The 27,447-nt window shown below is 46.5% G+C and overlaps 1 protein-coding gene across 1 annotated transcript in view; it reads right to left on the bottom strand.

The window, feature by feature from the left end:
* Positions 1 to 27,447, bottom strand: part of ablim2 (actin binding LIM protein family, member 2) — a 502,624-nt gene that overhangs the window by 319,944 nt on the left and 155,233 nt on the right. Inside the window, exon 3 of the mRNA XM_041204527.1 lies at positions 9,156 to 9,339. Coding sequence (XP_041060461.1) covers positions 9,156 to 9,339 — 184 coding nt within the window. The remainder of the gene's footprint in view (positions 1 to 9,155; positions 9,340 to 27,447) is intronic.

Raw genomic sequence — 27,447 nt, 5'->3', positions numbered from 1 at the left:
GTGCCGCAAGAGGATGAATGATCTCCTCTGTTCCACCAGGGTAAGTCACCCATCTCATAACTCTTAACTCACAAACCCATTACACATCCACAGAGTCCTCACTCACTGCCGGCTCAAGGGACATCACCATTCACTCTCTCACACACACCTTCATTATCCTCAACCCGTCCATGGGACCACTCACCACCCTCACAGGCCAGGCATACTTATCATCTGGCCTGGCAACCGTCCTGCTTACACCTTCTCCATCTCTATTCAAGCAGGTCAAGCTGGTACACAAGAGGGAGAGGTCGCAGACCAGTGGCAGAATGCCTGAAATCAAGGCTCCTACGGACTTTGAAAGCAGAGCCATCCAGCTGGACGGTGAGGTTCTGGACCTGTGCTGACGTGAGGTCAGCAATGCTCTACCAAGTGAGGATCCAGCAATGCAACCTCCATCAGACAACAATGCTGTGAGTGATGTGCCCTCTTTCACGGGCCACTAATTATTTCCCCTTGCTTTCACAGACACATCTGCCAAACAGCCGATGGAGTCCACAACCCAATCAAGCCTCGAAGAAACCTCTGAAGAGGAATCTGGTGGCACCCTCCCTGAAGTCCCGTCACACTGCTCACCCACATCCTCCACCAGTGCAGAGACACACTCCTTGGTGGGACCTAGCCTTAGAATAGCTTCGGGATAACAATCTGGTGAACCCATCGCACTGTCTGATCCACAGCAGGCGGAAGCAGGGACTTCCCAGGTTTCCGGCTCTCGGAGGACTGCTGGAGGCCAGTACTTTGCTGAGTCTGAGTCAGATGATGAGCCTCTGAACTCGGTCATGTCACAGCTCCTGGAGCTGCAAAGGCAGGCTCGGAAACAGCAGGAAGGGATGTCTGCTGCACTCTTCAGATTGCAAGGCATGATGAAGGAGTCTGTCTGCCTTCACTCTTGAGGTGATAGCACCGGCATGCCAACACACCAAGGGCAACACTTGTAGGATGGGGGCCGCCATGGAGACCGTGGTCCAGGACTTCGCTTGTGCACTGCTGCGCAGGCTCAACTCCATCGCTGAAGCCATAGTTGGTCTCCAACAGTGTGCGGACAGCCCGAAATCACTCCTTTTACCCCTGCTCCTCAAGGAGTTAGCCTGGGGCCCCCAGGCACCCACAGGGAAGAGCATCAGCAGATGCACACTCTGGGCCCATCCATCCAGGAGACTCCGGGAGTGTTCGGCCCATCCAACTCCCCGCTTCCTGTGACCTTAGCAGCTCCAGATCCAAAGGACGAGGAGTGTGCCACTGCCACACAGCAGGGTCCCGAAAGCAGGCCCGGGCCTTCCAAGTCCTGGCCCTCCAGAGGATGCCCGCCAAGGTCATCACAGACAGGACGTAGCAGTCAACAGGCTTCCTCCACCTCCGCTGTATCGGATATCGGGGAAGCACCAAGACGGCAGAGTTAGGAAAGTTAAGAAGAATTAGTTGCACAGCCTGGGCTCCGGGTGTTAATCACTTCTACATACCATTCACTATTGTCAATAAACTCCCAAGAATGTCCCCCTGCCTATGGCTCCTTGTTCTGGTGAGCAGTGTTCTTGTCACTCAGACATGAAACCTTTCTGCACAAGATAAAAGCAGGTGTCTAATTCTAGGGCCTCTTCCCTGTGCTTCATGCAGCCTTCAGGCCAAAGTGATAGTCCAGTCTCACACTCCCTGAAACATTATTGATGCCTCCACCTCTTGTCATTGCTGCCAGAATGTAGTGGGCAGGCACCACGGAGTTCTGTCATTCTCTCAGTGTGCTCTCATCACCTTTCAGGAGGGGCTGGCCCCATCTCTTCTGCATCTGTGATCAGTGATGCTGTGCTCCTGAAGGGCTTAGGTGCTGAAGGTGGACAAAGGGTCAGATGCTTCTAAAGTTTCATGGCTGTGTCCCTATGATATGATCCTGATCACAGAGCACAAGCGAGCTGCCCTCGCCAGACAGGAGTCGGACATTCTCAGAGGCTATCTGAAGATTTATGAAGTGTCTTCACTGCATGTTGTCATCATCCTCTTGCAATTGAGTGACTATTAGAGCCTCCACTGCGTGTCCACAATGGGGAGCATTCTCGCAGAGAGTATATGCACTGCCAAAAGCCAGACTGGAGTCAAACATTCACAGATGCAATATGAGGGTTTATGGGGTCACTTCACTGCATGTAGTCATCATCTGTCACAAATCTAGCAGCTATGGCCTCCCGCGCGTGCCTGCCTCATCTAGCGGGTGCAAGGGCCTCATTCCCATCATTGTCACCTCCAAGGACCTCCTCACTCTCATCCCCTTTGGCATCCTCCTCATTGGAGGAGACATGCAGCTCCTCCAACTCCTCCTCAGCCAACTCCTCACCCTGTTGCAGTGCCAGGTTGTAAATGGCGTAGCTGACGACGACAATGCGTGACACCCTCTGAGGACTGTATTGCAGGGCTTCACCAGACCGGTTCAGGCACCGGAACCACATTTTAAGCATCCCAATGGTCTGCTCCACCAAGTTGCGAGCTGTAGCATGAGCCTGATTATACCATCGCTCTGCTGCAGTCTGAGGCCGCCGCAAGGGTGTCATCAGCCATGGCCTCTGTAAGTAACCCTTGTCCCCAAGGAGCCAACCCTGCAGCTTCTGTGGACCCTGTAAGACTTCAGGGATCTGTGACCGACTGAGGATGAAAAAGTCATGCACACTCCCTGCACACGCCTGCAGGATGTGTTTCTGGTGGTGGCACACCAACTGCACATTCAGCGAATGGAACCCCTTGCGGTTGATGTAGTTCACCATGTGTTGTGACAGAGATCTGACCGTCACATGAAATCAGTTGATCGCAGCCTGAACCTGTGGGAAACCTGAGATCCGGGCGAATCCAATCACTCTTGTATCCTGGCTGTCCTAGTCCCAGGTGAAATGCACAAAGCTGTGTGCCCTTGTGAAGATGACATCCATGACCTCATGGATGCATTTGTGAGTGGAGGCTTGTGAGATCTCACAGAGGTCACCTGTGGAGCCCTGAAAGGAGCCACTGACATAGAAATTGAGAGCCGCAGTCACTTTCACAGCAACTGGCAGTGGATGCCCTCCAAGTCCCCGTGGCACCGAATCCTGCAGTAACTGGCAGATGTGACCGACCTGTTCCTTAGACATGCTCAGTCTTCAACGACACTGATTCTCAGTCATCTGCAGGAATGAAAGGCGACGTTGACAGACACTGGGTGTCACTAGGCACCAGCCTGCAAAGGTTCACTGTAGCTCATGGGCGGTGTGTGTAGGAACCCCAGCCGTCCTATCTTCCTGAGGTTGCTGCTCTGGCCTCTGCGCAGCCAGGAGCCTCAGTCGCTCTCTACTCCATCATCTTCACACTCTGTAGGCCATCAGGCATACAGCTAGTTCATCAGGCTCTCATGATCCTGATGTACTCCTCCTGCAGGATGAAAGAGAGAGACACATGGGTGTACTAAGAACCTGTCCTGGTTAAGTATGACGGCCTTGAACGCTTCCTGGAGAATGCTGGCCACCACTTGGATGGCCAGAGATTAGTGCGCTGCGTGGCTGCCCAAAACCCCACCCACCTGACTGGCGGCAGCTTTGCCCACTGGACTGCATGCTGTGCTCTCAGCTCAGGCGTTCTCCTAACCCGCACTTACTGGCTGCCCTATTAGCTTGAAACATGGGGGAGACTGGTTCAAACCGAGATGAAGACATTGCTAGGGACTGTCAGCGCCTCCAGCAGTGACTGCTCCATGGCCAGCTTTAGCAAGGAGATTGTACAACATGTGCAGTCGTCCAACTGTTCTGCAGTCCACTAAAATGCTGATGAATTTGCAGTCTGTGCCGGAGGGGTGGTGGGTGGGTGGCGGTGGGGGGGGGGATGCTGCGGGGTGGATGATGATGACTGGAAACTTTGGAGAACTTGGTGGCACTTTGATGCCTCTGCATTGCTTCAGTGGGCAGATAAGCTAGGAGCCCAACCCCAAACATATAAATGTCGCTGCACCAGAACTGTCTCAGTTGCAGAGGACATGATCACTCTATACAGGTTTCCCTAATGCGCGGTCACTTCCCTCGCCCACCCTACCCCCCAACCCGAATGCTTGTGCTGTATGTTCAACAGCAGGGCTGCCCTTAATCCTGACCCCCCACCCCGATGCCCCTGAAGCTTGAAGTCCAACAGGCGATCCTGGCGAGCGCTGCACAGTGTTACTGTGTACTCACCTCCGGGTTCCCCTCAAAGTGCAGCCCACCAAGTGCACACCTTTTATGTGCTGCTGTGAAACATGTTGGCGTGCTTTCCCGCTGAGGTGGGCGAGTGATCCATCAGTGGGGGGATGATTCCAGCAGGCTGGCCTGATAATGATATGCTGATGTATTACAATTAAGTTCCTGACGTCCAATAACGGGAAACGTGGCCTGCCATCAGTGGGCTGAGCGGACAATCGTGAACTGGTTTCTCACCTTCATAAAACCAATCGTGCCATAGTGTCAGCTCAGGCCACCATCATGCCCGACGCCAGCAGGCACAGAAATTTCCACCTAATGTTTCAGGTCCATAACCTTGCATTTGAAGCTGCTTGAACAGCCAAGTATTTCTAGAATTTCCTCTTCTTATTTCAGATTTTAGGCATCTGTAGCATTTTGCTTTTGAACAAACATGGTAAATCTATTTTTTGTAATTTTATGGATCTTAAGCTCAGCAGATTCACTATCGCTGGGATAGATTATGGAGAAAACGTATCTCCACAAGCATGAAATCACAATACTAAATTGACATTGTAGAACCACATGATGTACAATTGAGGCTGAACAAGCAGTCCACAAATAACAAAAATAAGCAATAAGTTTCGGTCAGCTTCAGTGAACAAGTTACAACATCTATCATGTAACTGCTGCCATGACATGTTCCAATCTTAAAGTAACAAAGTTTTCAACTAAGCAAAAACAATTTTAGGTGATATTTTTGTTGTTTGTGACAATTAGTTGAGGCTGCTTCATGATGTTACTTTGTCATTGGTAAGATCAGGTCTGAACAAAGATAAAAGCCAATTTCACACTCCAAATGGATAGTGCTGCTTAAGGGAGTAAGTACATGGTGAGAAATTTTGGGTGCAAAACTGATTTTCCATCCGGTCAATCAAGGGTATTTGAAAGCAGAGCAGAAAACACATGAAATTAAGGCTTGTGGCTGTTGGGGGCATAGAAAAATGTGGACTAATTTACCTGGCATACCAAGAGGCAACCACATAGTTCCCATAATTTAATACATCTTTCAAGAATCCTAATTCAGGAAGCGATGGTTAATTCTACATTTAAACTTTACATACAACAAACAGAATTCTGAACAAGAACAATACCTTGTAGCATGTTCCACATAACAACAGCTATATCGTTTTTGGACATTTTGGATTGATGTAGAATGTGGAATATAGTCACAGTGGCTCTTGTGTTCCTATTGCAATAATGGAGGCCTAATGCTCGACACAGAGCCAATAACAAAAATTCACCTTAGACACCACCTCTGACCGCCATTTGATGTTTTCTCTATTGCCAATCACCAATCTTTTCCATTTTCTTCTCTGCCCTCTGGGAGCCAAAAGAGGAAATTGTTCTGTACCTTAATATTAATGGCCCTCACTTTGATGAAATACAAAAATTCAAATAAAAACCATGAAAACAAAAGCAAAATGACTAACAACTTGTTTATAAATTTTATTACAACTTGGCCAGTTCCAATAGAGCCCACAGCCTTGTGTACATTGTTACACTACAGATGATGGCTTGTTGCTCAGCAACCACAAAAACACAGCAAAAGAAATTCTGAACAAATCAAATGGGTCAGGCAACTAGCAAAAGGTTATAGATTTACTATTGTTGTCTGATGATGATGAGGCTTATGACATATGTTTATTACAACAAATTTTTCAGTGACTTTGTTTCTAATGTTAGGAAATAGAGACAATTTAATTAAGTTATATTTGTATTTTTGTGGGTGTTAGGAAATCAAAACGAGAATTCACCACATTTGAGTTCAGAAAATGAGCTTGATGATGGAATTATGCCTACAGCAAACAAAAAGAATGATTGGGCTGTAGGCTTAAATAAAATATTCTTTGCTGCATTGAAGACTGGGAATAAGATGAAAAAGAAACATTACAGTTGAGTTATGATAATACTATGCTGTGCAAATTCTGTTAATCTTGTTACATTTAATGTCTTTCTTTTGCTTAAGTCTTTGTAATTGTACAACATGATGGGTAGTTGTCAAATGAAAAGGAAAATATATTTGTATAGTATGTAATAAGCTATTGTTAGAGGTTTATGATGTTAAGTTTGTATGCGGTGGATATAAGGCCATTGTACAGAAACCTTTACTGTTGTGAAGCTTTTTTTCCTCCAAAGGGGCAGGAAATAGAGAGTTTAAGTAAGTTATATTTGCATTTTTGTGGGTGTCAGGAATGAGTTTTAGTTTTAATGTTTAAGTTTATTTTTTATTTCTGTACCTGTGTGTTAAGGAAGGTCAAATTGAGTTTTAGTTTCACTTTAAAAGGTGCCTGCATTTCTAATGAGAGTTTTACGACTTAAGAAGTTAAGCAAACACAAGAGTAGGAAAAAACAGGGGTCCAGCGAGGCAGGTCTCTCCCACAGACACACATAGGAAAACTAAATGAACAGCAAGTTCAGTTTTGAAGACAGCTGCCAAACAGAAGCTACCTAGAAGGGCTAGATAGCCAGTCCCAAGCTAAAATTGGTTGAAAGTAGCTACCAGAGGGAGACTGGAACAAAAGGGACAGATATCAAGTCCCAAGTTAAAGAAAAGGCCCCAAAATCCTAGGGAATGGAACAGGAGAAAGTCCTAAGCAGACTTCTAGTCAAAGGAAGGAAGAACCTGGAAAAGGTCCTGCTAAGTGAAGCTAAGAGTAAGAGGCAGAGCGAAAGGATCCAAGCTTCAGATTTAAAGAGACCAAAGCTGCAAAAAGCAGATTTAAAGTGAGAACAGCTTGCTAGAGGCAAGAAGATCCAAAGAGATGGCTAATGGTCTGTAACTCTTTGCTATGGGCATGTGAAGCAGTAATGTACTGTTGATTGCTGTGTCAGTGAGTGAGAGTATGTGGAAGAAAGCTTGAATGCATATGGTGACCCAGGAAAGAGGAACATCAGAAGGAGAGTTTGAAACCCTGGAGGTAAACTCTTGCGGAGGCATCTGAAAGAAAGCATCAGTTTGGGAGAAGATTCCAAGGTGAGTTCTTGGAAAGTGGAGATTAGAAACCCTCGTGTGAAGGACAGAATTCAGTGAAACTGATTGGCTCACTGTATGACAATTATCTGGTGAGTTTGAAAGAGATCCATAGCATCTGTGTGGGGTGGCATCTGTTATCTGGTTTCAGACTGTGGTGTGTCCAACGGCTGGTCACTAATTGGTTTACATGGACTGTACTTACTGTGAACATTAGAGTATAAGATAGCTTTTATAAATTGTGTTATCCTTACAAATCCATATATATCTGTAAAGGTATGATTGTGGATGAAGGATGTAATATAGTTCATCCTTTCTCGTTAAATAAGTGTTTAATTCTTTTGTTAAAAGTTCATCAGCTGAGTTCTGTGACTCTGAGGAGAATTTTCGGCTAACCCCACCCCACTCGCCAAGGTGTAAAATAATGCGGGGTGACATCGGGCATGCGTCCCGATGTCACTGTGCCTCATTTAGATTTTCAGTTCAGCGGGCACGCAGCCAAGTTGGCTGCGCGGCCACCAAACTGTTAAAGGCCTGTTAAGGCCATTAATTAACTAATTAACCATATTGAGAAAGCTGTCACATGAGGAGACATGTCTTAAATTTTTTTTCCTCTATTAAAATTTTTAAAACTTAAAACTTATGGGTGCCTCAGGGAGATTTCTGTGCTTTTCCGTGCACATGCGCGAAAGAGCGCACTCCTAACTCAGGGAACGCCCCCACCCCCTCCCCACCCCCCCGCACACAGGGAGTGCACAGCACTTCTGGGTGCACATCATGCTGGGCGGGCCTTAATTGGCTCGCCCAGATAAAATGGTGGCATGAACCTGATTGGGTGCGCCTGCCCGCACCCACCCCTGCACAACCCCTGCAACGGGAGGAGAATTCTCTCCTCTGTTCAGTAGCTACTCTCCACATACATAAACAAACAAATTAAAAATTAGGATCTATCAAGCTAGGGTCCACCCTGGGGTCAGGCTTGTCCAGGGGTAACCTCAGCTGGGGATCATAACACTATGGCTGTGAATAAAATCTAGTATGATTATGTTACATATCTCACATCCTGTTGAGGCACATAGATGAATGATTCAATACTAAAATCAATGGAATGTTTGACCTAGAATAACATTCCAAAATAGAACCTTACAATACCCTGTTAGTTAATTTACAATATTTATTTACGTAACTTACTGCATCACAAACATGTAACACAGATATATATAAAGATTTGTTGCACTTCTGAGTAAGGCGTCATGATTTCGTGTCTTTCATGAATTAAAACTTCAATTGTATAAACACACCATAATATTGTAAAAACAAATGTTGAAGGTGTAAGGGTTTGGTGCAAATCTAAGATTTCAATACCATGCATAACCATAAAAGATTGCAGTGCGTGTCTGCTGGAACCAATGAAAGCAAGACTGGGGCCAGAGTGGAGGGAATGGGCTGGATCAGAGTTTCTGTGCCTGTGGACTTGCTCAAGGTTTAGTGTATGATGGACACAGGTACATTTGGAGAGTCCAGGTCCATCATCAACCATGAGGTAGAAGAATGTCCAGGGTGCAAACATGGGCCAGCCAGGAGGATACCAAGCAAAGTCATACCACCATCAACCACCACGGCCCCCCTCACTAATCCACTCTGGAGTCTTTAGACAGACTTTTCAACCTTTTTTGGCCAGTTAGCGATGAGGAATCCCAGATATGGCCCTACCCACTGAAGACGTTCAAATCATAGGACTTTCCCTGACTCTACAAACTTCTGCGAGATAGCCAGCAGAGATGCAGCATGAGTGCATCTCAGTACTTGTGCCAAGTTGTACCAACCAACAGCTTTATGGGGCCTTAATAATTATAAACTGAACCCTTCTCCTATAGGCCTTCACAATACCATCATTCTGTAAGAATTTATTTTCTTACCTGCAAACAGCACAAACAAAGCACTTTGGATGATAGGTTTTTCCCAGAGCTGAAACCACTTCACCTTCTATGAATTCATTACAGCTGAAGCACCGTGTTCCATACAGCCTCTGATAGTCAGAAGCGCAGATGTATTCCCCTTGTCTCACAAAAAATCCACCCTCGGCCAAGTCACATCCACATACTGGAACAAAAACATACAAAGAAATGAGCTTAAATCCAGGTTTAAGGCTATATTTAACACTAACCAGAGCTCTTATTTTTTCCAGTCATTAAGTGTCACAGAAGAACAGAATCATTCTATGGTGTAAGAGAGGGCTGGTACAAAGGAATGAAATCCCATAGAAAATAAGGCAACACATTTTGCCTAATGGTCTATTCTCATCCGACATACACAATATAACAGTCAGAAAAAGTGAGGTAACTGAAAATATGAATGGCTGTTTTAGGAATGGCTATCATTGTACCTTCAGCTTACAATATTGATATACAATATGGCCCCAGAAAAGTTTATTTTTGTACTCTTAGGACAAAGGAGTTGGTTGAAACTGTTTTTGATGTAATTTTTAATGTAATTTATCTTTTGATTGCATATCAATTGAAAATGCATTTCTATTTCCACCCCTATATGTCCCCATAGACATCAACAGTGGCAAGACATGATCAATAGTTTTGCATCCAAGGCCAAAATGCCAGTCCCTATCAGTTTCTCTAAATCCCAGAAGGCAGAAGGTCACTTTGTGGTAATGAAGATGATACCACCAGGTACATATCCTAGAAGCAGAATTGACTAGAAAAATTAGATAACTGGTGATAGTAACATATTTCCAAACATGAAAATAATATGCCACATAAAACTGGATTACAGCATAGAAGATATTATCATTGGAGTTTCTACTTATACAATCAATGAGGGTAAAGTAAATAAAATTAATTCTATCACAGACTATGATATATTAACGTACTGCAGTAAGCATCTTCTTTATTGTTGAAATAAAGACAAAATAGTGTTTTACTTTCAGTTATGAATGATTAAGGACATAGCAAGGTTGTTTTTACAATTTTCAGTCAGAGGCATTAATGTAATTAACTTTACCTTAAATATTTTATACCTATCTCATGAAAACCTGCAAAATAATGCCAGAAGTATTAAAGTGAGAATTCCAAAATAAAGATGCTGATAAGGGGTTGCTGAAGAGAAGTAATGTCACAATGCCGTGGAAAAATTTAGAAAAACAATGAGAACAGAAAGGATTGCACTGAGAAAATGGTGAAACATGTAATAAACAAATGTGTGACATATGCAAAACCTTGACCAGAATTTTACGCTCCCTCACTAGCGGGTTTTTAGGTCAGATTAACTGGCAGCCTCTCTAAGGCAGGACTTCCTCCCAAGTGAGAGGCAGAAGTCCTGCCTGCAACCACTTAACGCACATCCAAGCATGAAATGGCTGCAGGATATTCGGAGTCAGCGGGACTCTTCAGATGGCAGGAAGCATAACCCCGCTATCCAAAAAATTCAGGCCCTTATCTCAAAGGTATCACTGTGGAGTTATTTGTTATTTCTCAAATAGTGTGAAGTTTTTTTACATGACAAAGGCTTCAATTGCTTTGCTCTCAAATTCTGGAACAAATTGACAGGATAGAGGAGTTGGAACTCCTTGTGCTGCTGTTAGCCAGGTAAGTTGGTCCAATTGAATTGACAGGCCAGGGAGAAGGTAAGTGCCTAAGCTAAGTGGATAGGATTTGGGGGGCAGGGGGGAATCAGAGGTCAGGTGTGGGTGAGGCAGGTGGGGGTGGGTGAGAGTGGTTGGACATCACTGGGGGTGGGGGTGGTGTCGGACATCAGGTAGGGTGGAAGTTCGGGGGGGGTCGGACCTCGGCAGGGTGGGTGTGAGGATGCCTGCATCGGAAGGGGTTGGGGGTGGTCAGATATCAGGGAGTGGAGTGTCAGACATCGAGAGTATGTGGGGGGTGGTCAGACATCAGTGTGGGTGGTAGGGGGTCAGACATCAGTGGGGGCTGTGTGGGGAGCTGGGGTTGTCGGACATCGGTGAGTTGGGGATGTCGGACACTGGGGGTGTGTGGGTGAGGTCGGATCTTGGGGGGGCTGTTGGAGGTCAGGGGGAGGTCCTGTCCGGTCAGGAGGCTACAAAAATATATAGATAGGTTAAGTGAGTGGGCAAAAATCTGGCAAATCGAGTAAATTTTGGGAAAATGTGAAATTGTCCATTTTGGCAGGAAGAATAAAAGAGAAGCATATTACCTAAATGATGAGAGATTGCAGAGCTCTGAGATGCAGAGGGATCTGGATTTCTTAGTGCATGAATCATAAAAGGCTAGCACGCAGGTACAGCAAGCAATTAGGAAAGCTAATAGAATGTTATCATTTATTGCGAGGGGAATGGAATACAAAAGTAGGGAGGTTATGCTTCAGTTAATAAGAGCACTCAGTTAGTCACACCACATCTGGAGTACTGTATACAGTATTTATGGAAGGATTTAAATGTGTTGGAAGCAACTCAGAAAAGGTTTACCAGACTAATACCTGGAATGGGCAGATTGTCTTATGAGGAAAGGTTAGACAGGCTAGGCTTGTATCCGCTGGAGTTTAGAAGAGTAAAAGGCAACTTGATTGAAACATATAAGATCCTGAGGGGTCTTGACAGGGTGGATATGGAGAGGATGTTTCTTCTTGCAGGAGAATATAGAACTAGGGGTCGCTGATTAAAAATAAAGGGTTGTCCATTTAAAACTGAGATGAAGCAAAATGTTTTCTCTCAGAGGGTCGTGAGTCTTTGGAACTCTTACTGAAAAGGCGGTGGAAGCAGAGTCTTTGAATATTTTTAAGGCAGAGGTGGATAGCTTCTTGCTAAGCAAATAAGTGATAGATTATCGGGGGTAGGTGGGATGCAGATTTGAGGTTACTATCAGATCGGCCACAATCTTATGAAATGGTGGAACAGGCTTGAGAGGCTGAATGGCTGGCTACTGTTCCTTGTTCTTATGAGGTGAGTGCCCAGTTGGGTTGGGTAGGGGTGTCAGGGAGGCTGGAAGGGGCGGTTGGGCCTGCCGGGTGGGGGGTGGGGGGGAGGAAGGTGTTGGCGGGGGGCAGGGGGGGTGCCGGGTGAGGAACGGTTTGGGCCTGCAGCAGGTGGTGGGTTCAGGCTGGGTCATGGTGGGGGTGACGTCTTCCGGGGTGGGGGGAATCAAGTCGGGACAGGTCAGAGGGAATCCCATGAGGAGTCAAGAGAGGAAGTAGAGAATACTGTGTTGTGGGTTGGGGAGCGTGTCTTACAATAGTTACCCAGAAGTTAGAAGAGGTTTTAACTCTTCTAACTTTTTTTGAGTAACTATTTGTGTAACACAGCCGGAAACATCTGAAGTTTGCGATTTAAATTGCATTTTCAGATGGTTCCCAGAGCAGGACAATTGCCCAGAGGAAATTTGCACTTCTGGGCAATTGCCGTGCAAACCCTTACCTTTAAAGTTCTGAGAGGGCTACCCCCCCAAATCTGATGCAGGGGAGCTCGGAAGTTATGGATTAATTCAGGTGAGCAAAAGGTTAGACAAGGAAGCAGAATTCCAGTCGGCGTGCAGGGGCGGGACCAACATGCCGACACGTAAAATGACGCGCGATGACGTCGGGCATGTGTCCCGACGTCACCACACATCACCTCAATATTTCATTCAGCGGGCGCATGCCCGAGGAGACTGCATGCCTGCCAAAATGTCAACGGCCTATTAAGGCCATTAAGAAAGTAATTAACCTTTTAGAAAGCCCTTGGTTTTACTTGCTCCTCTATTTGTGACTGTGCCTTCAGTTGACTAGGCCCTAAGCTCTGGAATGCCCTCCATACACTTCTCTGCTCAAGCGGCCTTCGCGTTTTTCAGGGAACTTCATCCACGGGTGGGATGAGGTTTCCTGAAGCTTTTACAAAATAAATAAATTTTCCAAATTTCACAAACATGTCCCAGCTCACGTGACGTGAGCCCGCTCTCTCCCTCCTGCCCGCCCATCTGGCATAGGAAAAATTCTCCCCTAGGTTTTAAGAAGTGTCTTAAAGGAGGGAAGTGAGCTAGTAAGGCAGAGAAGTGTATGGAGGACATTCTGGAGCTTAGGGCCTAGGCAACTGAAGACATAGTCACAAATGAAAGAGCAATTAAAATCATGGGCTTTTTAAAAGCCAGAATAAGAGGGGTGGATATACCTTGAAGGATGTGAGATTGGAGGAGATTACAGAGCTAGGGAGAAGCGAGGCAATGGAGGGATTTGCAAACAAGGGTGAGAATTTTAAAAATCAAGACATTGCTTGACTGGGAGCCAATGTAGATAACAAGCACAGGGGTCACAGGTGAACAGGATGAGTTAAAACACAGGCAGCAGAATTTTGGATGGCCTCAAGCTTACAGAGGGTAGCATATGGGAGACCATCCAGAAGGGTATCAAAATAGAGAAGCCTAAAAATAATTAAAGGCTTGAATAAGGGTTTCAGCAGCTGATGAGCTGAAACAGGGATATAGTCAGGCAACGTTACTGAGGTAAGTTTTAGTGATATCATGAATATGAGTTTGGAAGATCATCTCAATGTCAAAGGTGACAGCAAGGTTATGAATAAACTGGCTTAATCTCAGACAGTTTCCAGGGAGAGGGATGGAGTTGGTAACGAGGGAACAGAGTTTGAAGCAGGGACTGAAAACAATGGCTTCATTCTTCCCAATATTTAACTGGAGAAAACAGAGAAAATTTGAGTTCAGGGCTAGAGCAGGGGTGGGAACATTAGACAAAGTTTGGCCAAGTGAGCTAGAGGAAGGAAGGGATGCGGCAAAGGCAGCTGATCAGATGGTCTTGATCTTAGTGACAAGAAAGTCCAAGAGCTCCTCACACTGTGGAGAGAGAAACTGAGTTAACAGTTTCAAGGATGTATGACCCTCCTTCAGTGCTCTGAAGAAAAGTCAAAGGGACTCGAGAAGTTAACTGTTTCTCTCTCCAAAGATGCTGCTAGATCTGCTGAGTTTTTCTACCATTTTCTGTTTTTGTTTCAGGTTTCCAGCATCCGCAGTATTTTGCTTTTAGCTCATCACACTTATTGTTGGAAGCGAGGGTGGAAGGGTTAGGGGTTTAAGGAGATGGTTTGCAGTCTATAGATGAAAATAAATTAAGATAAAACATTTTTGAGGCTTACAAGTTTTGGTATTCTCTTGAGTTTGGTGTCACCTGTCTCTGCTCTAAGTTGATCCTGCATCATTTATCGGCAGGCATTTAACTTTACTTCCCAGTATCAAGTTATATGCCATGACCCTGGGGCCTTTACAATGAAAACCCTTGTTATGTGGCCTAGATACTGTAATTTTGTAGGTGCTTTTAAAGCCTAATTGACAATTTAGTGAAACAAGATAAAATATAAATCAATAGGCTGATTAATAGCACAAATAATAAATGCACAAATACAGGGGATAATTTTCAACTTTACTGCCTGCCAGCGTACTGCTTTCATTGGGATGAAAATTAAGCAAATTCTACAACTGGAGAGCAATCTGCTTTGCCAGATTACCAACCAGGTGGTGGAGGCAAGTTATCTGCCGAATAATATTTAAACTCAATCTTATTTTAACAGAATTTAATTCTATGGCACTCTTTGCAAGTTAGCAATTATCAAAATACTCACCTATCCCCTGACCTCTTCTGAGAAGGATCGCAGCATCAATATGCAAGAACACCAAGGTCCCTTCTAAGTAACATAACATCCTCACTTGTGAATATTTTGTCATCACTTGGTCAATATCCTATGTAATTCCATTGTAGATACACAGTTACCACAAGGACTGCAGCAAATCAAAAAGAATGCCCACCAGTACTGCTTCATGGCAACAAGGGATAAAAGTAGCCAGTGCGGCCTACATGTCAAGAATAAATAAACAAAATTAATCTGACTACCACCCTCTTAGGTGAAAGTTTCCTGCAACTATGCCATGCTGTACTCAAATTAATAGATCACTGTAAATTATTACTGGAAAGTCGACTTAAGCTTTCATAGTTTCAGGCAGTAGTAGTATGTAGGAAGTACCACCTCAGCCTCTGGAAGCTATACAAAAAAATGCAATTAGTTTATGCATTGAAATTAACACATCATTTTTATATAAAGTGTACCTAAAATCCTACCATGGAAAATAGTTAGAATATGACCATGTTATTTTTGTTTTAATGTTTTTTTTTGTCAGATCTCAAAAATTGGCCTTAAATATCATTGAATGCCACTGCTGTGTTTTAATTTGATAATATAGATGTGAAGGTGGTGAAATTCCACTCTGACCAATGAAAAAATGCAAACAGTAAATAAGTGGTAAAAGTATCTATCCCATAATTTTCTCAGCATGTTTTAATTACATCGTACATCTGATTTTCATTATGACAGCATTTCACAGTTGTGCCTTTTGACCGCCAATGTTAGAGCACAGAAAAATGCCATTCAGTCCATCAATTCTGTCCTGCTGTTTTCCTCCTCAAGCCATCAAGTCTAATTCAACTCTCTACCTGGCTCACCAACATTCTTTAAATATTACTTTTACAAGTAAATATCTGATTACCTTTTAAAAATACTTATGAGTTCTGCAGCAACACATTATTAATGACCCCGTATTCAGAAATTTTCTTAGTGTTCTCTAGTTCTTGTGATTACCTTAAACTTGCCCTTTAATTGTCTCACTGCCATATGCAACCAATTTATCACTATTTACGCTGTTAGATCTCTTCATAACTTTGACAACTTCCAGATCATCATCCTAGGGATGACAACCCTTTTGAATTATCTGTGAGTTTCTCAAAATGTTTAAAAATTCTTTCATGAGGTCTGGGTATCCTGGCAAGGTCAGCAATTGTTGCCCATCCCTAATGTAAAAGTGCATGTCAACACAGCATCTTGAACTCCCTGAGTGAACTGTAACACACCACCACCACATGCAATTGCAATCAGCATCAGCACTACCAGATTCATGGAATGTGCTTTAAATTTATACAACATATAAGGCTAGAATTTTGTGCTGGGAATGGGGTTCGGGTCTGTTTCCAGGGCCTGAACCCACCCTTGGGGGAAAACAAAAATTAGCTCCGAGTTTCACAGGGATAACTACTTAATTGATATCAAAACAGTTTTGCAGTCATTTAGCAGTCGTGTGAGGGAGAGTGGAGCTGGGCCAATTCAAGTGCAGGTCAAATTCAAACTCATCAAGGCAATCATTACTGCGGCTGCCTTTTGAGTGCTGAAAGTGGACAAAGAAGATTCAGAGACAACTGCGAGCTGGATTTTTCATTTCCCTGATGTCTCAGGAGATCCAGAGGCTTGGAACCTGGAGTAGGGCAGCCCCTTGTTTTTCAAACGCTGACTGGGAGGTGATGCTGGAGGTTCCCAGAAGTTGGAAAGAGGTTCCCAGAAGCCACTCACACATACCAAGCAAGTAGATGTTGCTGCCACTGTCAGTGGTAGAAATGTGGTGAGAAGAACTTGGAAAGGTTCACTGACCTCATATGCTCTGGCAAAGTGAGTACTATCCTAAGTACAGGTCTCTGGGTATTCAGCCTCCAGCAGACACATCAGCTGAGGAGCCTCAGGACTCATGTTGTTCCTGAAAATGGGAGGGGTGTGGGTACAAGCCACTTAATGACCCCTTAGAATGCTTCTGAGCCGCCACGTTGCTGAGGAACTGACAGTGTTGAAACATGCACCCTCCAATGAATTGGAGCAGCAGCCATTGGCCCTAGAGGATAACAAGTGCTCCCTTTTGCCCTTTCACAAGAAATGGGCACATAATGTCAGACAGAGGGCCCAAACAGGTGAGGAGTACCCTACCTGCAGATCATCACAGCAATGAAGGATAGAGCTATGGAAATAATCAGGATGGCAGACCATGAGGAAGTTGCCCCTGCGAGATGGGCACTCGTAGTAGAGATAGTGATTACAGAGGGCAATGCACTCATTAAGGGGGTGCTTTGCACTCTATCCTGTCCAACAGTGTACCAAACACTGTGGCGCATTAGGAAAACTCGGCTCTCCAAGGCTAGTTCTCATGATATCTTCTTAAGGATTCCACAGTTGCAGATGTCCACCCAAGGAGACCTTCTCCCTTTCCAACAGTGGCCTAGGATGATCAGCAATGAAACAAAGAAGTACTAACACGCCTTACTATACACTGTTCATCTGTGCAGGTACAGGCATCTCGCTGGATCCCTGCACGCGTTCAGATCAGGTGGCGCTGAGTGAAGAGCAAGGTGTGAGAATGGAGGAGAAGGTGCCAGAGGTAGAGGCAGCTGTAATCAGTTCCCCTTGTAGGAGAGAGGATAGACACAGCCCTACCCAGTTACGCACGAATGCAGGGACTCAGAATTCACTGAAAAGGGGGCTTTGCCTTTAGCAGCAGCAGCAGATATGCTCCCACTTGTCAGAGTTCCCTGAGGCAGTGGAGGGTCATGGGCAGAGAATAAAGGAGTCTATCCAGCTCATGCGCCCTACCATAGCTCAAGGTTTTGAGTGAATGAGGTCCTCCATGGAGAGAGTGGCCAACCTCATGGAAAGCCATGTGCGGCAGCACTTGGAGTGCATGCAGGAACTGAGCACCGATGTCAACAGGATGCATACCACACTATGTAGTCTGGACCAGTCAGTGGAGCTGGTTGCACAGTGATGCTTGGAGGGAGTTTCAGTTGCACTCCAGCTGGTGCTCCCCTTAAGCCATCTAGAACACCTGCCAAAGGCTGAAGGTGCTGCCAGGGAAGATGAGGGTGCCAGCCCTCAAGAAATTCCGTCATCATCATTGCCTTCCTTGGTTCCTTTGACAGTGGGGGCCCTGTGCAGCAAGGCCAAGTGATGGAGGCAGCAACTTCTGGAGATGCCCCCACAAGCTCTTCCATGATGAAGACGACCACCACTACATCTCAGCGTCAAGCCGAGGCCACCTCATTCAAGGCCACAATGAACAGCACCACATTCAAATGGCCAAGCACAGAAGTCACCGCATCGCGCAGAGCACTGAGAGTGTTGCTGCAATGTCTTCTTGCTGTACCTCAGCTGGTTTCCTATCTCAGCATTATGTTAATGACAACACTTAGAGGCACATGTGTGAAAGAGGCATGAAGTTGTGAAGGAGATCAAGGGACAGAAAAACCTCTCAGCGGATGTACTTCCTCCAATGCTGTAAAGAGCTTAGATGTTCCACGCTGTATCTTCAATGCAAATGTTAGCACTGGCACCTTACAGTGAGTTCCACATCACACCTTTCATTCTGGATCAGAGGGGCTTAGATGATTCCTTTCTGAATAAGATATTCCCTTTCATCCATAGCATCAAGATGAAGCCTCTGCGGCCACTCAGTGCCCAGTTACTTCCCTAGAAGCCAGAGCACTTTAGCCTCCTTTTCCTCCTCCTCTTTCATGTCCTACTTGCCTCTTTCTCTGCCCTCTTCTCAGCCTCACTGTCCTCAACGTCCACACATCTCTGACGGGCCATATTATGGAGAACGCACAAACCATCACAATGAGCGAGGCCCTTGCAGGGGTGTGTATTGCAGGGTGCCACCTGACCAGTAAAGGCACTGGAAACACATCTAGAGAAGTCCTGTGGCCTGCTCAATGGTTGTCCTGATGAGCAGGTGGCTTTGGCCATATTGCCTCTGTGCCTTTTCCTGGGACTCCTGTAGAGATGTGAGTAGCCATGTCCCATGTCCTCAAGGATCCATCTACAAACATTGGGGTTTGCCTGGATTGGAGAAGGATGAAGAAGTTACGGCAGCTACCAGGAAAATGAGTGCACACGTGAAAGAAGCTTTTGTTGCGGTTGCAGACTCACAGGAGTAGAAGCTCGTTTTGGTGATGAATTTCACCAGTCAGTGTGTGTCTTTATGGCTAGATGGGTGTAATCAATGATGCTCTGCACCTGGTGGAATCCAGCAATGGTGGCAAAATCCACCACCCTCTGTGCCTGCAAGGCCATGTCCATTGTGAACTGAATTTACTTCTAGCACTGGCAAAGAGGGAATCAGTGATTTTTTAAAAATTCATTCATGGGATGTGGGCATCACTGGCTAGGCCAGCATTTATTGCCAATCCTTAATTGTCATTGAGAAGATGGTGGTGAGCTGTGCTCTTGAGTCCATGTGTGTAGGTACACCCATAGAGCTGTTAGGGAGAGAGTTCCAGGATTTTGACCCAGTGACAGTGAAGGAAATCGATATATTTCCAAGTCAGGGTGGTGAGTGGCTTGGAGGGGAACTTCCAGGTGGTGATGTTCCCACCCATCTGCTGCCATTGTCCTTCTAGATGATAGTGGTTGTGAGCTTGGAAGGCTCTGCCTAAAGAGCCATGGTGAGTTCCTGCAGTGCACTTTGTAGATGGCGTGTCGGTGGTGGACGGAGTGATTGTTGTGGATGTGGTGCCAATTAGGTGGGCTGCTTTTTCCTGGATGGTGTTAAGCTTCTTGAGTGTTGTTGGAGCTGCACTTATCCAGGCAAGTGGAGAATATTCCATCACACTCCTGATTTGCGCCTTGCAGATGGTGGACAGGCTTTGGGGAGTCAGGAGTTGAGTTACTCGCCGCGGGATTCCTAGCCTCTGACCTGCTTTTGTAGCCACAGTATTTATATGGTTAGTCCAGTTCAGCATCAGGTCAATGGTAACCCTCAGGATGTTGATAGTGGGGATTCAGCAATGCTAATGCCATTGAATGCTTAGTTTCTCTGTTGTTGAAAATGGTCACTGCCTGGCACTTCTGTGGCGTGAATGTTACTTCCCACTCGTCAGCCCAAGCTTGAATATTGTCCAGGTCTTGCTGCATTTGGACATGGACTGCTTCAGTATCTGAGGAGTTGTAAATGGTGCTGAACATTGTGCAATCATCAGCAAACACCCCACTTCTGACCTTATGATGGAAGGAAGGTCATTGATGAAGCAGCGGAAGATGGTTGGGCCAAGGACACTACCCTCATGAACTTCTGCAGTGATGTCCTGAAACTGAGGTGATTGACCTTCAACAACCATAACCATCTTCCTTTGTGCCAGGTGTGACTCCAACCAGTGGACAGTTTTCCCCAATTCCTATTTTCTCCAGGGCTCCTTGATGGCACACTCAGTCAACTGCTGCCTTGATGACAAGAGCAGTCACTCTCACCTCACCTCGGGATTCAACTCTTTTGTCCATGTTTGAACCAAGGCTGTAATGAGGTCAGAAGCTGAATGGCCCTGACAGAACCCAAACTGGGCATCAGTGAGCGGCTATTGGTAAGCAAGTGTCACTTACTGCTGATGACTTCTTCCATCACTTCACTAATGATAGAGAGCAGACTGATGGGGCAGTAATTGGCTGGGTTGGATTTGTCCTGCTTTTTGTACAGGACACACCTGGGAAATTTTCCAGAATAAAAACAGAAAATGCTGGAAAAACTTAGCAGGCCTGACAGCATCTGTGGAGACAGAAACAGAGTTAACATTTCGAGACCATATGACACTTCTTCAGAGCTGAAGAGAAATAGAATTGTGATGAAATTTATACTGTTTAAGGGGGGCAGAGCACGTGAAGTTAGATAGAAGACCAGAGATAAGTCAGGGCAAAGGAGAGATTGACAAAGATGTCATGGACAAAAAACAAAGGGGGTGTTAATGGTTGTGGTAAGGGCTAAAGAAAGGTAGATGAGCAGACTGGCCATGGCACAATAGTACAGGAAATCTTTCAAGTGGGGGGAGCAAAATGGAATATAGTGGTAATAGGGGACAGTATAGCGAGGGGGATTGACACTGTTCTCTGCAGCAAGGAGCAAGAGGCCAGACAGCTGTGTTGCCTATCTGGTGCTAAGGTTCGGGACATTAGCTCAGGGCTGGAGAGGAACTTACAGTGGGAGGGACAGGATCCAGTTATTGTAGGTACCAATGACATAGGCAGCACAAGTAAAGAGGTTATGCACCAAATTAAGAAGCAGAACCTCAAAGGTAATAATCTCTAGCAAAGGGCATATAAAATTGGGGGAATGAATGCTGGGCTCAAAGGCCGATGTGGGAGAAGTGAGTTCCGGTTCATGGGGCACTGGCATCAGTACTGGGAAAAGTGGGGGCTGGGCTGTTGGGATGGTCTACACCTGAACCGTAATGGGACCAGTGTTCTAACGAACCACATAACTAAGAAAGTAGTGAGGACTTTAAACTAAACAAGGTGGGTGAGGCATCAAGCTTGGGTAGATGTAGCAAATCAAGGGGTAGAGTCTAGGCAGGAGAGCAAATGAGTAATATGGGAAATTAGGGTCAGAGAATGGCAGGAAGGGATAGAGAGAAAAAGCTGAAGAATACACCAACTTTCAAGAAGAGATGCTACAAAGACAACAAAAAGACAAAACTAAAGGTTCTGTACCTGAATGTGCGTAGCATTCATAGCAAGGTAAATGAATTGATAGTGCACACTGAGTAAAAATGATCTGATAGCCATTACAGAGACGTGGGGTGTAATCGTCTGGTCCTGTTGGCGGTGGGCATCATGGTGGGCATGAGTGGATAATATGGCAAGAAGACAAAAACTGGTTTTACACTGTTGTGAAACCAGTTTGCAATCATCCGCTTTCCCGCCACTGCAGGTTGGAAACCTAATTTCATGTGAGAGAGTGAGTGGTGATGTCTCTTGAGCTGGTAGTGAGTGACATGCCAGTGAATGTGTGATGGCCTTGTGAGCGTGTGAGTTTACAGTGATAAGATAGTTGTCTTACCCTGGTGGCGTGGATGAGATCATTCATCCGTTTTCTGCACTAGATGGCTGACCTTTTGTGTGCATTGACACTGACCACCTCTGCCACCGCCTCCCAAGCCGGAGTAGTGAGACTGATGAGTCCCCTGCAGCCAGAATGGGGGTAGGGGACATCACAATGGGTCTCCAGTGTCCAGAAGGTGTCCCAGGGATGCATTACTGAATTCAGGGGCTGCACTCTTCTTGGCTTTTGGGGCCAGGTTTTCACCAGTGCCCAGCTGGGCTGCAAGCATTGAGAAGTGTGCATGTGGCTGCAGCTTAAGTATGGCACCCTGCATGAGGAAGCGGCAAGGTAACGGCATAGCAGACAAATCAGAGGCTGCCTGCCAGCGAGACTGCGTGTTTCCTGCAGCTGCATAAATAACGAGGCAGGAGCAGGATGGCATGTCACGAAAACCCAGGCAAAACGACTTTTTTCCTGCCCATTACCACACTTTGTTCAAATTCCGCCTGTGGCTACAGGATGACAAGGATTGGGTCCTGAATATCGAGGAGGTGGCAGCACAGCAGGAGGTGCTGGTTCCCCAGGATGGGAGGAGGAGGTTCCCCACATGATGAAGCATGCCTGGGAGGAGGTGGCGAAGGTGGTGAGCTCCTGCGACGTGATGCTGCGCATCTGGATCCAGCGCCATAAGCGCTTCAACAATTTGTTGCGCTCTGAAAGGGTGAGTACCATGTTGGCATTGGGCATTTAACCCAGCAGGTAGCCTTAGTCTTTGAGGGCTGCCCCCACCAAGTCTTACTATCGTGACTGCATTGAATCATGTTGGGTATTTCTCGACACTGGGTGGCCAAGCAGATAGGGCCCATGCTTACATCAGCCTAAGTGCTGGTTCATGAGGAGATGGGTTCTTCCCCCGCACCATGTGTTGCTCTCAGTTACACATGACTAGTCTGGGGGCAACCTGCAGGAGATACAGCTAGGCGCATACTCAGAACTCCAACACATGTCCGATTCACAGTGATGAAATTGTGGAGGGGAAGCCTCAAGTCTGTGGCCAAGAGCCATCTTCTCCCTTGACGCTGCACGTAGTTACACCTCCTTGCCATGGGAGCTAAGACTGTGTGTTTCTTAAAGCGATGGGTGCAGAATGTGTCCAAGGTGGCCGTTGGGGGCATGGGTTTTGGGAGCAGTCGTGCCATATTTTTGTGACTGATCAGTAGTAGCATGAAGAGGAGGCATGGGAGGCCTGAGATGGGCCACTGTGTTTGGGATGTGGTGTGCGTGTGCAGAGTACATGTGCAATTAGCCCCAGTGAATGGTCTTCTCTGTTTTGCAGGAGAAAAATGCACACAATGCCTCTGAGCGTTTGCGCACTGGAGGCGGCCAGGCCCAGTTGGTGATTTTGAGCCATTTCGAACAGGAGGCCCCGGAGCTTGAGAGGTGCCATGTGCCCAGGTCCAGTGGTGTCGGTGAGGCTGGGGTGGAATGGCCAGGTATTTGAGGTCAACAGTGACATCCGCTCTGTCTTCCAAAGCACTGATGATTGTTGGAATCGTTATTGTAGCAACATTGCTCATTCACAGACTGATAGAGACAGAGATGTGGGTCATAGGCAAAGGTCCCTTGGCCCTTCAAAGATGCGTGTGTCAGGCAGAATAAGGTGCCTTATCCCATTTCTGACCACTATACCCATGGCCTTGTATGCCATGGCATTGCAAGTGCACATCCAAATACTAATTACATGTTAGGAGGGTTTCTGCATTCACCACCCTTTCAGGCAGTGCGTCCCACATTACTGTGTGCAAGAGTTCCTCATCACCTCACCTGTCAGCCTCATGCCCCTTACCTTAAATCAATGCCACCAGGTTACTCATCCCTCTGCCAAGGGGAAAAGTTGCTTTCTGTCAACCCTATCTTTGCCCCTCATAATGTTATAATGTTATAATGTTATAAAGCTCAATAATGTCACCCCTCAATCTCCTCTACTCCACGGCAAATATGTGTCCTCATAACACCAACTCTCCAGCCCGGCTTGTATCCTGGTGAGCAACCTCTGCACTCTCTCCAGTCAATCACATCCCTACCGTGAAGCGCATATCACAACTGCACGCAGAACTATAGCTGTGGCCTCAGCAGCATTTTCTGCACTTGCAACGTGACCTCCCTGTTCCAATATTCTATTCCTCGGCTAATAAAGGGAAGTATGGCATTTACCTTCTTAAACGCCTTATGTACCTGTCCCGTTACCTTAACGGACCTGTCAACATGCCCAGCAAGGTCCCTCTGATCCTCCTTACTTTTCACGATCTTACCATTCCTCGTGTATTCTCTTACCTTGGTTGTCCTGCCCAAGTGCATCACCTCACACTCATCCACATAACATTCCATTTGGCATTCCTTAGGCCATCTGACCAGCCCGCCTGTATCCGCTTGTAATGTTTGGGCCTCCTCCTGACTATTTGTCCCCCACCAATATTCGTCTCCTTAGGTTCTGGAAGGTTGATCGCATAATGAGCCTGGGGGAAAGGGATGAAGTTTGTCACTGTGTGCATGCTAAATGATCCATTGTCCTTGTTGTTATTTTCCTCATCATCAGAGGCTGGCGACCAAGCTCAATTGCAGATGCCCCCTCTCACACTTGAGGGTCCTGAACTGTCACCTGCATCACACCATTTCTGCAAGGCAGGCACCAGCGCAGATATTAGCACATCAGTGGGAATTGCAACATTGGCTAGTGTCCCGGGGCACAGTGGAGAGGGCACTTCACAATTGCTGAAGGAGATGGCAGATACAGGGAGTGCCGATGGCGCCAGCAGTTGGAGGACTCCAGGGGACCAGGCACTTGCTTAGTCAGTGCCTGATGTTGTGCCTCTGGAGTCATCTGCGACGCAGCAGCTGCAGGAAATGCGGTCCGGTGTGCAGGAGCATTTGGGAGTGTTGCAAGAGACTATACTTCACTTGGTGTGGGAGGTGGAGTCCATGCAGAGTATTAGTGATGCCGAGCCTCATGTCAGAGCATCATGCTTCTTCTATGGAGAGAGTGGCGACTCTCCCGGAGAGGGGCTTCCAGGAGAACAAGCAGCTTCTCCTGGGTATACGGTCAGACCTGCAAGCCTTCACAGCGCTAATGGCCACAGCAGGTCCTTGGCAATGTGGGAGATGGTCGGGGCACCAAGTTTCCCAGCTCGGTGCCCATCCATCTACGGTGAGCAGGGAGGTCCGAAGCAACCTCACGTCAGCGCAGCAGAAGCCTGTCATCTCTGCGGTCTCCTCTCACAATGCTCCAGATGAGAGCAGCAGCTCCTCTGCCCCTTTGCCAGTGACCGTTGCATCTATTGAGGCTGCGACGACTGGGGAGATGCCAGCTGTGGAACTGGCCACACCCTCCCAGGTGGGGCCAGCACTGGCTCCATGGGCCAGAGGACGTCCGCCAAGATCATTGAGGGCAACAGGACAGCAGAGTCAGCAGGCTGTCTCAGAAGTCACTCCAAGCGATGGGGCAGCACCAAGACGTAGCATCCGTAAATGTAAGCATAAGGCACCTTAGGCACACCATGGGTTTCTCACTGGTGCTTTTGTGTTGGCGTTAGATTAGGGAATTATTATTTATTGCTACTGTAAAAACATTTTGTTTTCATTTTGTTAGACCATATGTGGATAAAATTAAATCCAGATGTGCTACTGTAGCTGAGGGTGGCTCCTTTGTGCTGCATTTGTATGTTTCACATACATGTCATGAGTGTTTGAGTGGACATTGAGGTTTATGTCTAAAGCCCTTAGTTGTAGCTGATGAATTGGCAGATTTAGAACCTAAGTGCCGCGAATGGAAGCACCAGGCAATGCTAGTCCTCCTGATCCATTTGTGTGGAGCTAGCTGAAGGTTCGTTGGATTAAAGTCTCCTGAGTGTCCCTGCCTCCTTGCTGTAATGCCGGGTCAGTGTTCAGCCCCTCATCATTGCCCTGTGCTTCTTCATCCACTGAATCAAGGGATAAGTCATAGCAGGAGCGCTCAAAGCCATGGTGTGCTCCTCGTGGGAAGCCAGGGATATTTCCAGTGCCCGGGACCAGCATGTGTGCAGGAAGTGTGTCCAGCTGCAGCTCCTGGAAGCTCGGGTTTCAGAGCTGGAACGGCGGCTGGGGACACTATGGAGCATCCATGAGTCTGAGAGCATTGTGGATAGCACGTTTAGAGAGGTGGTCACACTGCAGCTGAAGGGACTTAAGGAAAGAAGGGAATGGGTGACCACCAGGCAGTCCAAGAGAAACAGGCAGGTTGTTCAGGGGTCCCCTGGGGTCCCGCTCACAAATCAGTATTCCATTTCGGAGGCTGATGAGGGCACTGGTTCCTCCAGGGAGTGCGGACAGAGCCAAGCTTCTGGCACCATAAGCCGCCTGTCTGTACAGGGGGGAGGAAGGGAGGAAGGGCAATAGTAATAGGGGATTCTATAGTCAGGGGAACAGATAGGCACTACTGTGACCGTCAACGTGACTCCAGGATGGTATGTTGCCTCCCTGGTGCCAGGGTCTGGGATGTCATTGAACGGCTGCAGGGCATCCTGAAGGGGGAGGGTGATAAGGCAGAGGTCATGGTACATGTTGGTACCAATGACATAGGTAGAAAGGGGGATGAGGTCTTGCATCAAGAATTCAGGGAGTTAGGCAGTAGACTAAAAAGGAAGACCTCTCTGGTTGTAATGTCTAGATTACTCCCAGTGCCACATGCTAACGAGCTCAGAAATAGGAGAATAGCACAGATGAATACGTGGCTTAATAGTTGGTGCAGGAGGGAGGGTTTTAGATTCCTGGATCACTGGGACCGTTTCTGGGGAAGGTGGGACCTGTACAAGCCGGACAGTCTACGTCTGAACCAGAGCGGGACTAACATCCTTGCGGGCATGTTTGCTAGTGCTGCTGGGAGGAGTTTAAACTAATTCGGCAGGGGGAGGGGACATAGAATGTTAGCAGAATAGGGACACATCATAAAAACAATCAAGTCAGAGGGAGTACAGCTGCAATAAGCTTCAAAGGAGTAAGGCAAGGCTGGACGGCCTCTACTTTAATGCCAGGAGTATTACAGGTAAAACAGTTGAGTTAAGGGTGAGGATTGACATGTGGAATTGTGATAAAGTAGCCATCACTGAGACATGGTTGAGCGAAGGGCAGGACTGGCAGCTCAACATTCCGGGATATAGAATCTTCAGGTGAGACAGGGGAGGGGGTAAAAGAGGAGGAGGCATTGCATTATTAGTTAAGGAGTCAGTTACTGCAGTAAGGAGAGATGATACCTTGGAGGGGGGCATCGAATGAAGCTTTGTGGGTAGAGCTTAGGAATAAAAAAGGGGCAAACACATTATTAAGTGTTTATTATAGACCCCCAGATAGTCAGCAGGAAGTTGTGAAGCAAATATGTGCACCATTTCAGGAGTTGTGTAAAAACAATAATAGGGTAATCATATTAGGTGATTTCAACTTTCCCAAAATTAATTGGGATAGACATAGTGTTAAGGGCTTGGATGAAATGGATTTCTTGAAATGTGTATAGGAAAACTTTTTAGGTCAATACGTAGAGGGTCCA

This window comes from Carcharodon carcharias, chromosome 1, assembly GCF_017639515.1.
Source record: "Carcharodon carcharias isolate sCarCar2 chromosome 1, sCarCar2.pri, whole genome shotgun sequence".
NCBI classification, from domain to species: Eukaryota; Metazoa; Chordata; class Chondrichthyes; order Lamniformes; family Lamnidae; genus Carcharodon; species Carcharodon carcharias.
Note: the sequence above shows the minus strand (reverse complement) of the source record. Positions and strands in the feature narration are given on the sequence as shown.